The sequence below is a fragment of the Amphibalanus amphitrite genome, unplaced genomic scaffold (assembly GCF_019059575.1).
Source record: "Amphibalanus amphitrite isolate SeventyFive unplaced genomic scaffold, NRLGWU_Aamphi_draft 000584F_arrow, whole genome shotgun sequence".
In the NCBI taxonomy this organism is placed as follows: Eukaryota; Metazoa; Arthropoda; class Thecostraca; order Balanomorpha; family Balanidae; genus Amphibalanus; species Amphibalanus amphitrite.
The window spans coordinates 119,877-135,125 of record NW_024882078.1 but is presented as its reverse complement, the minus strand read 5'-3'; the positions used below and the strand labels follow the sequence as shown (position 1 = coordinate 135,125).

General features: G+C 54.2%; 1 protein-coding gene across 1 annotated transcript; it reads right to left on the bottom strand.

Moving 5' to 3' along the window:
• Window positions 1-7,451: 7,451 nt before the first annotated feature.
• LOC122394318 (integrin alpha-PS5-like) lies at window positions 7,452-11,517 on the bottom strand. Its single transcript, XM_043391106.1, has one exon. It carries the CDS (start codon window positions 11,462-11,464, stop codon window positions 7,979-7,981), a length of 3,486 nt encoding a protein of 1,161 aa, XP_043247041.1. The 5' UTR covers window positions 11,465-11,517; the 3' UTR covers window positions 7,452-7,978.
• Between the last annotated feature and the right edge of the window lie 3,732 nt (window positions 11,518-15,249).

The following is a 15,249-nucleotide window of genomic DNA, read 5'->3' as shown; positions in this document are numbered from 1 at the left end:
CGCTTGAGTTGGGTGGAACGAGTCAGCCCTTGATGGACACGCTAAATTGTAAACATCCAAATTTTCCCGATAATTAACCGATAATTTTCCGATCGAACGGTAACAGCCTATGCAGCAAGCTCTGCTTAGCGTGCCATGGGCTGCTCTGTCAACACGTCTTTGGGTCAAACACGTCCATACCTCCAGCTCTGTAAAGAGCTGGAGGTGTGGAGCTATAAACATCACTGCCCCCCGGCTCACATGGTCACACATCTCGGAGAAATCATAATTGTAGGTAGGTATAGACAAAACTTTTTTGGCGTCGGCGTCATACGCCGCCCGTACAAGCGAACCCAGCTGGAGGAAGCCTTCAATCCGTCTTTGATGATCCGATCCGCCGAGCGATTTTATCATTTCCCGGCATTTTCTCGTTTTTGTGCCGTCTTTCGATAATCTTGTAACAGATTGGCCGTCCCCGCCGAAGACTCTCTGGGAAAGCAATGTTTACCTCGCGTCCAGAACACACCTTGCTGCAATCGTTCCACGAAAGGAATTTGACTCAGCCGATTACAACCACGTCGGTTCCGGACCGACGACCACACCGGCTATTCTCGGCAACTGATGACGTCACACACACACGAGTGACGTCACAGCCGGTCGGGGCAGTAACTAGACGTTCCTGCTTGTTTCCACATAATCCCGAGCAGTCACGGTTGTTTTCAAAACGTGCGAACCGACAAAGTGGCCGAGTATAGACGGGCTCGCATTCTCACGCATACTGAGGCAGGCGGACGGACGGTCACGTGGCTCGTGCACTAAAAATCACGTGTCACGTGCGTCACGAGTTACATGTCGCACAATGTCGTGTCACGTGCTGGTAACACCAGGTCACGATCAAACAGTGCGCATTTCGCTGGGACGCGTGCCATTCGACACAGCTTTCCGCGGCTGCCGGCCCCGCCCCGTGGCCTTTTCAAATACTTGACGCAGTGAGCAGAGCTTCTGTTGACCTTCTGTTGACCTCCTGTCAAGCCGTGAAATGCGACGCTTGCCGAGTGAGGTGTGCCCGAAGCTCGCGTGCCTTTCGCGTGACTCGCTCGAGGCATGGCGTTAACAGCGGTTTTGTGGCATATCCGTGCAGTAAACAGGATACGTTATTCCGGTACCGTGGTTTGCACTGATGCTCGGTTAGGGCTACGAACAACATTCTGCATTTAGTGATGCTCGATTGTAGTTCAACACGTCAATAGCCTTCCACCGTTCATTGTATAAATAGGAAAAAATGTATTAAAAAATGTATAAAAAATGTATAAATATTGTATAAATAGATAAATACCTACATTGGGGAATGACAATTAATCTGTGTACCTACCTAGTGTAGTAAGAAGGGGTGAGTTTCCCCCCCCCCCCCGATATACATTTAAGCCCGTTCGAAATGTTCGAAGTCCGTTTCCGTTTTTAAAAGGAATCGTCTCAGAGGAAAATCATCAAAAAAATGTGATCACCACAGTATGGTGCTGGATATGGGACCGTCCTCTCTTCTCTCCCGACTGAGCCTCTGCAGGTGCTCCAAACCTCAGTTTCTCTTTGAATTCCTGCGATCATGGCTCAGCCCCCACCGGGCCTCCCATTGTGTGGGTAGATCAGAGTCCCCGAGATCTGTTAGAAAACGTTTTCGCCTGGCTGCAGTCAGACAGTGCTAAATTTCGTACCACCCGCTCAAGCTCTTCGTTACGAGCAGAATAGCGCCCATAACGCTCGTGCCCCCACACCAGAGCCTTCTTTCGCAACTCGCCGCACCGCCACCCCCGCGGCGCCGGTGAGCGTTTTTCGGGTGCTCGCCGGCCGGGAGCGTCCGGCCCCGTCCCGACCCGACCCGGACCCGGATCCCGGACACGAGTCCTGTCCGTCCGATCGGCCGCCGCCGCTGGGTCAAGGCACGCCTCTCACCGTGTGTAGGTAATTGTATCCCACTGGCGGTCGTCCCGTGCGCGCCGCTCGGCAGCCGTTGGCCGCGGCTGCAGCCGTGGGACGCGGTCCGGCCAGTGCCGGCACACGGCGGTGGCCGTTTCACTTTCCCCGGTACGGCGGCGACCGATCAGTCCAGAGGCCGACCAACGGCCACCGTCCGTCCCTCCCGGCGGTCGCAGCAGCCGGCTGGCCGGCGCCGCTCACCCCCGCCGGCCGGAGCGGTCAGCGGGCTCGATGACCGGTGACGTCATGAATGGCAGCATTCCGCGCACACTTTCACTCTCGTCAGTGCAGCTCTATGGGCATGGCGCGGTGTTTACACATGTCTGTAAAATGTCGGTCTTATATCCCATATGGACACGGCAGAGTGCGTTAAATGCTAATAAGGAAAGGAGACGGTCGGACGAGCTGTTAGATTGCGAGAGTTTCGTGGACAAGCATTCGTCAACGCAGGAAAGTAACGTGGGCTATGCTATAAAATGTGAAGTGATGTGGAAAACCATACCAATGATTTATCTGATACACTACAGACACCCTATAAAGTATAATGGAAAGATAAATGCACAGCAACTAGCAAGCACTATAGATCTATCAAAACGACTCTCACGGCCAGGTCAATCACCAACCGCAAAGGCCAACATGCGACCGTCACCAACGATCAACCCCTGTCACTATGCGCCACCCGCTACAGGCCACCTCTCACATGAGATCACGTCTGTGCGCGTTGCCTTTTGTCTGTCCTCGCCCCGGCTTATCCCGCCGCTAAGAGCTGTCGCTGACCGCTGCATTGGTGCCGCGTGTTATGATCCGGCCGCATTGACCGTGCAAAGTCCAGCGCTGACGTGACCGGCGCCCGAGCTACAATCGTGACGCGGGTGGCCACGACAATGGCAGCGCGACTGCGACAATAGCAGCGCACGGAGAACTGCCGCTCGATATATGCCTACAGTGCGCGCTGGGCACATTTGGTCCGTCCCCTCTCAGTCCCTCGGCCGCCGCTGCTCCTGTGGCAGAGAGCACACGTGATCGGGCCTCGCCGACGGGAGTTTCCAAAGTGCAGGAGTTTCCGCCCCCGCAGCCCCGCCCAGCCGACCCGCAGGTCTTTGTTGAACGCTTGAGCATGCTTCACTGCACCTGACGAGAATATTCACCCGTTGGATTTGCTGCTGCGGAAAATTTTACCAAGCATGATCGGCAGCTGAGCTGGAGCCTGGATAGGTCGAAGCATGGCCACAAAGATTACACCACTTGGAAACACTATCCCGAATTAACATTTTCCGGAATACAAAATTGCCAGCCACAGAAAAGCTACGTAATGTTAAGGTCTATTCAAAGCCTGCTCGATGTGCATAAACGATCATCGATGCCCGATGGAGCATCGAAGCACCGCTCAGGCAATGGGGTTCGGAGTTAAGAATCTCGCTCGGCTCATCCAGCCAGGATTAGTTGTAGAGGGACACTCGGAAAAATCGTATGACGAATGTCAATCTCGGCTATTGTGGTGGCGAGACTGTACGATACGGCTGCACGGGAGGTATTCGGCTCCGGCTCAGTCGCCGAGCTCCCTGGGAGCCGCCAGCTGAAATTTTCACGGTCACACCGACCGACCGACCGCCGCGTCGGCCCCAACACAGCCAGGACCAACACAGCCACAGCCTGCTATGGAATGTCATGGTCATGGGAGCGCATATATCAATACTATGTAATGAGCTTAGCTTGATATGGAATCGTCCGACAAATTATTGACAGGATGAGTTACATACCCAAACAGTGCGATGCAAACATATGGTGTATGATTTGATGCTGTGCCGCACTACACGCATGCTCTGTCCATCGTATGAGAAATAAATAAGCCGCGAGAAGCATACTTATTAATCATCTGCTGTTCACGATATAGAGGATTCTTCATGGCTCCGAGTGGAAGATAAGGATATCTTTTCCAAGCGGGTTACTGAAAAAACGAGCGACGAAGGAGCGAGGTTTTTCTGTAACACGCGAGGAAAAGATATCCGATCTTCCACGAGTGAGCCATGAGGAATCCTATATCTTTCTATGTTGAGGTTTATTCTTAATAAATAAGATATTATATTTAAATGCATTCGTCTATGTAAAAAAAGATTCAGAGTAGTTTGTTCTTATTTCATAAGTTTCATCCATAAACAACCATTAACAATGTCGTTCGGTTAATGACCCATAATCACATGAACTCTTGATTTTTCGCTATGAGCCCTCGAGACCTTATCTTTGCATCTCAGAGGGATGCAGATATTATATAATATCACACGGGGCCGGTAAAATGTTTCATTCAGGACCGAGGGATTTGTTGAGTTTTCCGCACGAGACCGAAGGTCGAGGGCGGAAAATTCAACAAAGCCCGAGGTCCTGAATGAAACATTCGGCCCAAGTGTGATATTTATTTTAGCATATGCCGTTTAATTTCCATATTTAAGCTCCTTTAACAATTTTACATGCTTGAAAGAAGTGGAAAAACCAAGACCGAATATCAAGAACTAAAAAATGTACCTACATATTCCCTGACCAAGAAAATAAACCAAGCCGACTCAAGATCACTGTGTTCCATCCTTGTGTCTGGCTCTGAGTTGGATTCATATCAAACCAAGAACATCTACTTCAACCTATGTCATATGAGAAGCCAGAGTAACGTTCGTTTTCAATATTAGAGAAGAGTGGAAGGTATACCATCCTGTGAAGTGAGCGCTTGGTTTTTTACCCATGTCAGTATGAATAAAGTTTTTACTGATCAATGTGAAATGCGTTTTTTGTCAATTCATTGCAGTTGTAGAAGGCATGAAATTTACGCCATAAATGTAGGTGATTAATTAATATGTCTGTACCTACATTAGGATTTAAAATATTATCTTATTGAAAACCAACATTTACAATCTGTTCAATAGTTCAAAGCGACCAAATGCAACACGTAAGTTCACGTTAGATTTCTATCAGTTATTTATTTATTTATTTATTAAACATTATAAGATCGATCCACTATAAGGCAGGGCTTTTCTCCGATCATCGTCATAACAGTACGAAACACATGAAGATGACAAGTAAACTAAGATCACAGTAGCGCGATACAATGACAATGACAGTAGGTAAATATCCTACCCGACGGTACCACTCAGTCGCAGCACGTTCCTGATCTTGGACTTGAACACTGACTTACTAAGGCCAGCAAAGCCATTGTTCAACGCTGTTCGGTTGTACAGGGACGCAGCACGGTACGTAAATCGACGCTTGCCATGGTTGTTTCTTACACGTGACAGAGCTAATAGGTGTGATTGTCTAGTATCCCGACATACGTGTTCGTGGTTGTAAGAGAGATAAGAGCGTAAAAGATGAGGCTTTCCAGATGTAAGAATGCTATGGATCAGTGACAGGTCGGCATGTGCTATAAAATCAGCAGCAGGCAGCCACGTTAAGCTCTTTTCCAGCGCCTTCCTCCGTCTCAGGAAATGCTTCAAAAGTTCGCTGATAAAATGTTTTGCCCATGGGCCGAAACCTTTGACCAATTGCCTTCAACATTATGCGGTTTAATCCAAAAAGCTTTTACCGCACGCTCGCGCTAATGCTAAAGGCATACTTCGGCATATGCTAAAACAAATTCTTATCTTTGCATCTCAGAGCAGTGCGAGATAGAAATATCCCTGCACTGTAGACCCAATGGCAAATAAAGCTCAACTAGAAAGATAGGTAACGTAAGCTGTATGAACTAGGTATCGGACTGGGTCTGCGTTCAAAGCATTACTCCGATTGTTACTGAATACAACCTAGGTAAAGCCTCAGATAATAATAATTGGGGCCGGTGTGTAAACGGTTCACAACTTAACGCAATCGGACCTTTGTTGCTGCAATTGCTGCACTATACCTAACTGACACAAATTAATATCCGCGTTTTCCTGACCTATAGCACAATGTATTTCAGTTGACTGTGCAAACGCCAGCTCAGGAAAAGCTGCAGTTCCATGAGTACGTCAGCCGACTGGCCGTGCCCCGGCCCGGTCATGGGGTGAAATCAGCCGGGCCGCGCCGGCGACTGTGGTGGTTCCGGTATATACGGCACTTATCGGATCCGGTACATGTGAGTCGTATTACCGGGCTCGGTGCCAGCAAACGCCGGTGAAAGGCGGCGGTGGTCCCTCCTCCGCTCCAAACTGGCGACCAGAACTCAGAAGTCAGCTACGTTTGATTCCGGCACTGCGACGTATAGCCGGGAATGCATGTCAGGAGCAATTACCATATCGGCAACAGGGTATAGCTGGTCTTGGAAAAAGTACCAGTTGAATAATGTAGAGTTACAAATGTATATGCTGAGTAGTTTTTGAGACCTTGTTTATTATGCACCCTCTGAAACTTCGCAGCGCAATACAGTGACCGGTCAATGAGAAAACGATAAACGTTTGGAACACAGCAGTGAGCCATCCTCATACAAACGGTCTCGGTGCCTTAAAGATACAGGTCCGAAAATGGCGGCAATGCCACGGCCATAGGCGCGGGAGCCGGGGGGGGGGGGGGGGGGGCAGTGGGGGCAGCTTGCCCCCCCCCCCCCCAACTCTGGGGCCGTGGGGGCGGTGCCCCCACAGCTTTGAGATGGAATACCACACTTTTTTGCAAATGTTTTCTTTTTTGTTGAAAAAGCCGAGGGGTAAAAAATAAGTGGCCTAAAACCGGTGAGAAAACTAGATTTGGGGGTACCCTAGGTTGATCTCTATTATGGTGTGCCCCCCCAGTCGGAAAGTAGTTCCCGCGCCCCTGGCCACGGCCCCATTCATTGGTATTCCCTGGCCCTGCATACATCATACCCTCGAGTCCCGCTTTCCTGGAGCCGCTGTTGTAAAATCAAGGTCTGAAACATAAACAGCGCCCGTGCCATTATGTAGCGGGGGCGAGACGGCCGGCCTCTAATGCATATCGCCAGCGCCTCGTCTTCTGGGCTCGAGGCCAAGGACACAGGCGTATCATCGTATCTTCACTTTTATGTGCCAATTAAGTATGCTTCCTATCTCGCTCCCCTCTCGCTCGCTCACACCTCTCCCTCTCTCTTTCTCCTGCTCGCTCGCCCTTTGTCTCTCTCCTATCTCCCTGTCTATGAGTGAGTGGCCAATGTCTCATCCTCTAAGTCTCCAGCTGTGTGCAGTGTGCACCTCTCTGAATTGTTGATTCACCTATCACGCGCGGTTCGCGTGATCACCGGCCCGAGATCAGGTATCGTGTGCTAGTTCACAGCACCCCGTCATACAGTGACCTAACCAGGGATGAAAACGGACACCAGGTAAGTACACTGTAACGCAGAGATAGTGCACAAACCGTGATCTACATGGGCCGAGGTTAACCGACGCCGGTTTGGAAAAGCTTACCTATTGAAGTTTGTTTCTGTAGGTTACGGTTATGGGCCTGAAGTTATCATATGCAGCGATGTTTCGATACCCATTCATGGCCTATCAATGAAATAATCGTTGCTGAAACAATAAGAAATAAGCATATTTGGGAAGCGTCGGATGTATTTCAGCCACACAATGGACTAGGACAATAATTAATCAGTGATACATTTTACATAGGCATGCATAAAATACACTTGAGCAATATCACATGAGGTCTCTTCAATAAAATACACTTGCTTAAATAGAATACGCATAAGCACGTGGATTGGGATATGCTCATACAGACAGAGCTGTAATACTCATCATCCCGTTTCGGTACTAAACATTTGCAACAAACGGAATAGCAGCGCTGCATGAAAAAGTTAAAGGCGTCGTTTCCACAGCATCCCCAATGTCTCAGATAGAGCGACATGATTAGGAAATCCCGCAACGTGTTTCTCATCACATATCAATAGCAACAAAAACGTTCCATCAGATACCTTATTGAAGCTTTGGCCTCGACTCGATGCACGTTTCAATCTCTCTGACTTCAAACATTAGATGGGAGGGCGTTGTCGATTTGCTGCAGACACCGACAACCTCATCCCAAAGATCACAGCCAATTCACGATCTCTATTCGTGCACCGACACTACGTTCCCTTCCCGACCGGTGGACCGGGCACGATGAACATGTTGTCCCCGAAGTCATCTTTGACCGACTCCTCCTCTCCAAAGTCCTCGGCGGCCTCCTGCTCCTCCTGTTCGGAGGCAAGAGGCTGCGGCAGCGGCGCCGGCTGCTGCCACTGCGCCTGCTGCGCCTGCTGCTGCTCCTCCATCGCCTCCTTGCTGCTGCGCCGGAAGAAGCCGGCCATGGCCAGGCCCTGCGTGATGAGGGCCAGCAGCAGGAGCGCGCCCAGTACGGCTACCACCACGATCCAGATGGGCACCTCCTCGGGCACCAGCGCCGCGCCCAGTAGCTCCGTGGTGGCGCGCGCCGTGTCCGGACGCCTGTTCACCTCCGCAGACACTGACGCGTCGGCGATGCGCGCGGCGCCCACGGTGGAGATGAGAGCGCGTCGGACGCCCATCTTGGTGAGCGCAGCTACCTCGACACGGAGCTCGAGCGACACGGTCACTCGGTCGCTGGTCTCGAGTAGCGAGACGGCGCGGCAGGTGATGGGAACACAGCGGGCGCGACTGCCCGGGGAACAGTCGATCACCAGCGCGTCAGTATCGTCCAACAGGAGCTCAGCCTTCGGTGCAGAGGACTCGGCAACTGGAACCTCCGGTCTGGGCTGAGCACTCCGCCTCCAGCGCTGTCTTACGTTATGTACTGCCGCTGTAGAAGACTGCCCGGCGGAGGGCGACACAGACTGCGACAGCCTCGACTCTTCGGCCTGCAGGTCATCGAAGTCGAGTCTCCGTAGTCCATCATGCGCTCCATTTGCATCGTGACTCTCCTCGCTGCCCGCCAGGAGGTACTTGCCGTCCTCGACGACACAGGACAGCGGCTGACCGTTGAGGAACGCCTCGGGCGGGTACACTCGCGCAATGTCAACATACTTCCCGTCGTCAGCGAGCACCGCTACCGGCGCTAGGAAGGAGATGTTCACCGAGCTCACTGGCGTCGGCAGGTACTTGGACACGAGGTACGTGTGCTGCACGTGCTCGTACTCCTTCTTGGCCTCGTCAGAGTTGTCAAAGAGGATGGTGGCGTCTCGTGAACTGCCACGAACTTCCACATCCGCCTCGTTGACAAGCGTCAAAGTGATGTTGGCGATATTGTCTGCGGGAGTCAGCTCGACGCCGGCCGATCCGGCCGACACGTTGAAGGTGAGCTCGCGCAGATCGCCGGTGACGCCGTAAGTGTCAAGTAGCAGCGCCAGGGTGTGCTCCGAGGTGTTGTAGAACGGGTGCGGCCGCACGTTACAGATGATGGTCTCGCCAGCGGAGGAGCGTCCGCCGCCGCCCTCGCGACAGGCGGGCGGCAGCCGGCGCAGACCAACCGCGGCGGGGATGGAGACCGTCAGCTGTGGCAGCGAGGCCGGCTCGGCGCCGTTCGTCAGCATCAGCTCCAGCTCCAGCGTCCGGGTGCTGCCGATGACGTACCGGTCGCCGCTGAGGCCGGGGAACCGGTGCTGCAGGCGCAGGTCGGTCTGGCAGATGGCATCCAGACCACAGCCGACTGAGAACGGCACCGTCAGCGAGGTGCCGCGCTGGTTCGGCAGGTTCACGTTGGCCACCGGGCAGCTGGCGCAGAAGGTATCGCCCGGCCGAGCACCGCCGAAGGCCTGCCTCCTCCGCCGTTTCTTGAGCCCACCTGATTCCACCACTTCGTAATCTGCGGCGCGTTTCTCGGTGTCTGTATCTACAATCACCGGCTGCACGCGGTCGCCGTCCTCATTAGCCACTTCGTACCGCATGCTGAGCTGCATCGGCTTGGTGTAGTCGATCAGCGAGCTGTTGGCCAGGATCTCAACAGCCACGTTCTCACACGTGGGCTGGTCTCGTCGCATGGTCACGGTAAAGTTGGCCTCCCTGGCGTTCTGGCCTGTCGGGAGCCGAAAAACGCCCTGTGCGTGAAAGGATTCCATCTTCAGCGACACTCGCACGCGAACCGTCGACAGCGCGGCACCACTGAACGCCAGACAGGCGCGCACCTCGAACTCGCTGACGGACATGTCGAGACGAGGCGGGTCGGAGGTCAGCGAACTAACGAACTGGATCACTGGGCTGGAGCGCAGCAGCACCACGTCACCGCTGCCGTACGCACCCACCGCAAAGTCCGGCATCGCGTTACCGTCCAGGTCAACACCGCGCGAGATGCTGATGCCGAAACCCTGTAGAGCATCACTGATGTCGACGGCAGCGATCCTTTGTGCCGGTTCTGTGACAAAGCCGATCCCTCCGCGGAATATGTAGACGGCGCCGCGTCCTTCGTCCTCATACGGCGCGGCCACGGCCACGTCCTGGTAGCCGTCACCATCCAGGTCTCCGAGCGAGGCGATGGTAGTGCCGAATCTCCCTCCCTCCGACTGGCCGACCAGTCGAGCCTCCTCCCGCAGCTGACCGTCGCCGGAGCTCAGCAGCACGTACACACGGCCCTCGTCAAAGCTGTCGCCAGCCGTGAGGGGCGCCCCCACCAGCGCGTCATCCAGTCCGTCTCCGTTGACGTCAGCGGCCAGCACGGCGCCGCCGTAGTAGTCTCCCACATCATCTCCGACACGCTCGGCGATAACATTGAACACCTGGTTGTCGTCGGCTCCGAGGGTGAGGAGGAACACCTTCCCGCGGGCGCCGGCGGCGCGGGGCGCACCCACCAGCAGCTGGGTCCCCGGCTCTCCGGCGAGGAACCTCCCGGAGCCAACCGCGTAGCCAAAGTAGTCGTACCGGCTCATGAAGTCGGGGAAAGTAGCCGGGTTGGGCACCCGGAGCGTCTTCTCTCCCTGGTCCGGTGAGCTGTATGTTCCGATCGTCCCCGTCCAATCAAACACACCGGGCGCGCCGAGCACCAGCCGGCCGTCCGAGCCCAGGTGCGCCGAGATGCCGGCCTCGCCGTACGAGAAGAGGTAGGCGTTGACGCCCAGCTGTGTTGTGTACTGTTTGTCGCGCGAAGAGAGCGGCACCAGCTTCTCGAAGCCAGCGTCGGCAGCGCTCGGCCCTCCCACGTAGCAGGCGCCGTTGCCGAGGTAGTGGCCGCCGTAGCGCTGGTTTCGCCAGCGCGGCGCGCACACCACCGTCCTTCCATCGGGGCCCGGCTCGGCGTCAATGGTACCACCCAGCCAGCCGCCGTCCCGCAGGTTCGTGTAGGAGAAGTCCGGCGCTGGCTCGTTACCTTCCGTGTCGACCAGCACCTCCTCGCAGAGTCCGACTCCCAGTGCCGGACACCGGTACAGCGCGCCAGGCTCACGGATCTCCGGGTGCAGGCCCAGAGATGAGTTAGCACGCGGCGCGCCGACCAGCACCCAGGGTTCAGCGGCGCCCGTGGTCAGCGCCACGGCCAGGCCAAAATGAGCGTCCGCCGCGCCGGGCGGTCCGCGGAACAGCACCGGGTGCCGGGTGTCCACATTGAACGCGGCGGCCCTCTGAAGGACCACCGCCAGCACTGCCAGCATCACACACATCTCACTCGTCATGACTCACGTGCGGGGCGGGAGGCGCGTGTAGCCTGCGCGCCCGCTGCCGGCCGACTGCGGCGTCGGCCTCGGCTGGCCGGCCGGTCGGGTCCCAGTCACCGGTCGCTGGAACCGGCTCCGGAAGGCCGCGCCTGCCTCGCGTAACCGGCTGTGACGTCATCGGCGAGCGAGCCGGCCGCGCCGAGCTCCGCGGTGGGCGGTGTGTGTTCCTCTGTGAGTCGCGCTGTGTGCGTTTGGCGTCCCGGCAGAAACGGAACACCGGAGGTCCGGTGTTATCGCGGAGGCGTCAGCTCCGCCGGCACTGACTGCCAGCGGCGTCCGCGCGGCGCCCGAGCCGCCACAGCCCGGCGTCGCGGACGGTCGCCGCAGCCGCCGAGCCGAGTCCGAGAGACGCCTGTGACGTCACGACGTGTGTCAGAGACGGGTGACGTCACAGAGAGCGCACCTGGGTGAGTCATGGCGCGCCTCGTTTCTCCGCCGTAGGCTCTGGGAGATGAGAGGAGACCCTCTCCGGGCGCACCTGAGCGGACCGAGGGTGCCCCGCCGAGACGGCCAGGGACGTCCCGGCGGACGAAAGGACAGGCTCCGGAGGACGGACCAAACCGGAAATAAATTACCCTAACCGGACCGGACTGGTAGCCGATCGGTCACTGACAGGTTACCGACAAGCCGAGGAGGTTCGGAGGGATCGGCGTCGAACTCGCCCGATCACAGAGCGCCGTTCTGATAGGTAGGAGCTCAGCCCGTCCACCGTCCGCCGCCAGTTCGGCTCGGAACTGGCAGAACGAGGACGGAGGACCGATGATTGATGACTACTGTCAGCACCGGCGGCAGGTACGGATTAACGGGTCGCAGGCGGACCGGGACAAGCACTGGATCAGGACGATAGATTTATAGAACTAATTGCAAAAGGTAGCCACGCACTATCGGACGTCAGCCGTAAATGTCTTTGTTATGTCAGCTTACCCTTCTGAATGCCCACTCATCAAAAATAGGCATATCAACATACAATGCCCAACTATTCAACAATCTGTCCAAACCATCCTAAAACCTGAAAATGAAAATGAAACCCGGCGGATATTGTCTCTCCTGAATGGCTGGCCCTCAGAGAACCTCCCGGGTATAATCAGGACGATTACCAACCGGACGAACATGACGGGAGCTGGGACGAACCACCACGCCACGTCAGCCCCGGGACTGGGTCAACGACCCGGGACCCGCACAACACGGCTTCCACTGATAAGTCAGATCTGTTTTATCCGTCGTGAGACGAAGAGCACATGCATGCAATATGTTAAACAGAGAAATCTCGTCTTGGTTGGCTGTCCGATCTGGGTTACGTATATCATCCCGGGGTGCCCTATAGCGGGGTATACTAGTATTTTCTTTGTTGGGATGAATAAGTGCCCCGATATTACCAGAGTTCTGAATATAGGGCAGCAGTGGCCAACGTCGTGCTGCTTTACTGCCGAAAATGACGCTGGGAAGATTAAAAGTACAAAGAGCTCATTCTATTCAGCCGCTAAGTACAACTGAGGTCTACTTTTTCATATCAATCCTGGGTGGGGCATGCTGATACCAAAATATTTTCCTAATCTACATAAGCGCACGCCAGCCGGCCCTGCATACCTGCCTGTCCGTTCTTGGCGGACTAATCTGGAGCTTGTCTGTGTCTGTGATCGGCGCCGGTAAGCGACCGTCCGCTATATGGGACCGGCGGGCCGGGCGGCGGCGCTCGCCTATAGCAACGGTGTCGTGATCTGAGGCTTAACGGATTATAGCGACCCGCACCGGGGACACCCCCCCCCCCCCCTCCCCCTGCTGCGGGCCCGGACTCAGACGCGGGAGGTATGCAGTCGCAGTGCGCATCGATGGTTTGGTCTGATCGTGCGATATAAAAGGTAAAATCTACTTATCTTTCGTTGATCGACCCATCCTTTTATGAAAGCCGAAACCGCATCAATGGCGACTAGTGCATTGATCAATGAACCACAGTGTTCAGGTAGTCATTGTCACGTTGCCTAGCGTATAGCCTACACCATGGGTAAAACGACGAAAAACGGTCGGCTTTAACGGCCGCCCTTTCGTGCAGGAATCCCGCCCGTCATTGGCTAGTTGGCTACCACTGCATCGCCTGCTAGTGCTGTGTGCTGGATCACGAGCGTCAGCAACAAACAACAATGTCCATTGTATCAGAGAGTATGTGCATAATGCATGGAAGTGCGGTGTAACCATGCGGTCCATTGAACAAGGAAGAGTGATGCACAAATAGCACATTAATAACCCAATAAATGACTCAATAGTCAATACACGACTGAGTCTACGAGAAAATCTAAAGGATGGCCGATCATAACAATATTAACTCAACTCAATGGCATCTAATTCACTAACGATCTTCAAGCAATTTTGTGACTCAGTTCCCAGTCCGCTCTCATACTCTTACTCACTGACCGCTGTCACATTTCGTTATGATCGCAGTCTAACCTCTGACGCCAGTGAGTTGTCCCGACACAGCCGCACCACGCACGTCTGCACGGCATGAGTAGCACATGGCTAAAAATGAACCCGCCGCCACAGCACCAGTCGGTCATACAGCCGCAGTTTTTCCCTGTAATCGTGCAATCGGTACGTGTCACAAGCGTGCTATCTGTATCGCGTGACTGGCGCGTCCAGTCAGCGGCTCCAAATAGCGTCCAATTTCACATTCCCTGTGCACCAATCACTGATCGGTGAACTCACTGGTCGTCGCTCGATAGTCGACCAAAAACAACGCAACCAACGTACACCGACGACCGGGGGCGGCTGACGAATGCTACCGAACTTGTTTGTCATTCAACCTCCACGTGCTCTACAGAAATGCCTGCACGGTATGTTGCACAACATGCACTTTTGATTTTTCCAGATGCTCGTGTTTCGACAGTCTGCATTTATTGGGTTTTTACATTTGCAAGGTTTCGATCAGCGCATACCGAAGCGATCAGATGATATATGTCTTTGTAATATCAGTCTTCCGGCCCCAGCAGTGATGAAAACTACATCCAGTACCAACGGAGATCAGACTAACCCCACATCGCAGACTGCAGCCAACGGACAAGAGAATAACACCACATCGGACACTGCAACTGACGGACAAAAGAATAACACCAAATATAAGACTGCAACCAACGGACATGAGACTAACATTTCGGAGACAGCAACCAACGGGCATGAGAGTGAGACTAATACACCGGAAACTGGAACCTCAACCAACGGACATAAGAATAGCATCATATCGGAGACTGCAACCACCGGACATGAAAATAACACCGTGTAGGAGACTGCACGTAACGGACAAGAGCATAACACCAAATGGAGGACTACAAGTAACACACATTACCGGCCACGTCGGAGACTGCAGCCAAAGGCCATGCTAATAACACCACATCGGAAACTGCAACCAACGCAGGCGAGAATAACACTACATCGGTGACGGCAACTGACGGACATGAGGATAACATTTCGGAGACTGCAGCCTACGGGCATGATACTTAGGTACACATAGGACACTTCAAACAACGAACATAAATTTAACACCACATAGGAGACCTAATCAACGGACATGATAATAGCACCATGTAGGGGACTGCAATAACGGACACGACAACACCACCACATAGGAAACTGCACCTAAGGCACATGATAATCGCACTGCACCTGAGGGGCTGCATGAAACTAATGGACACGAGAAAAGCACCACACCTGAGACTGCAACAAACGGACATGAGAGAAGGACTACAACGGAAACT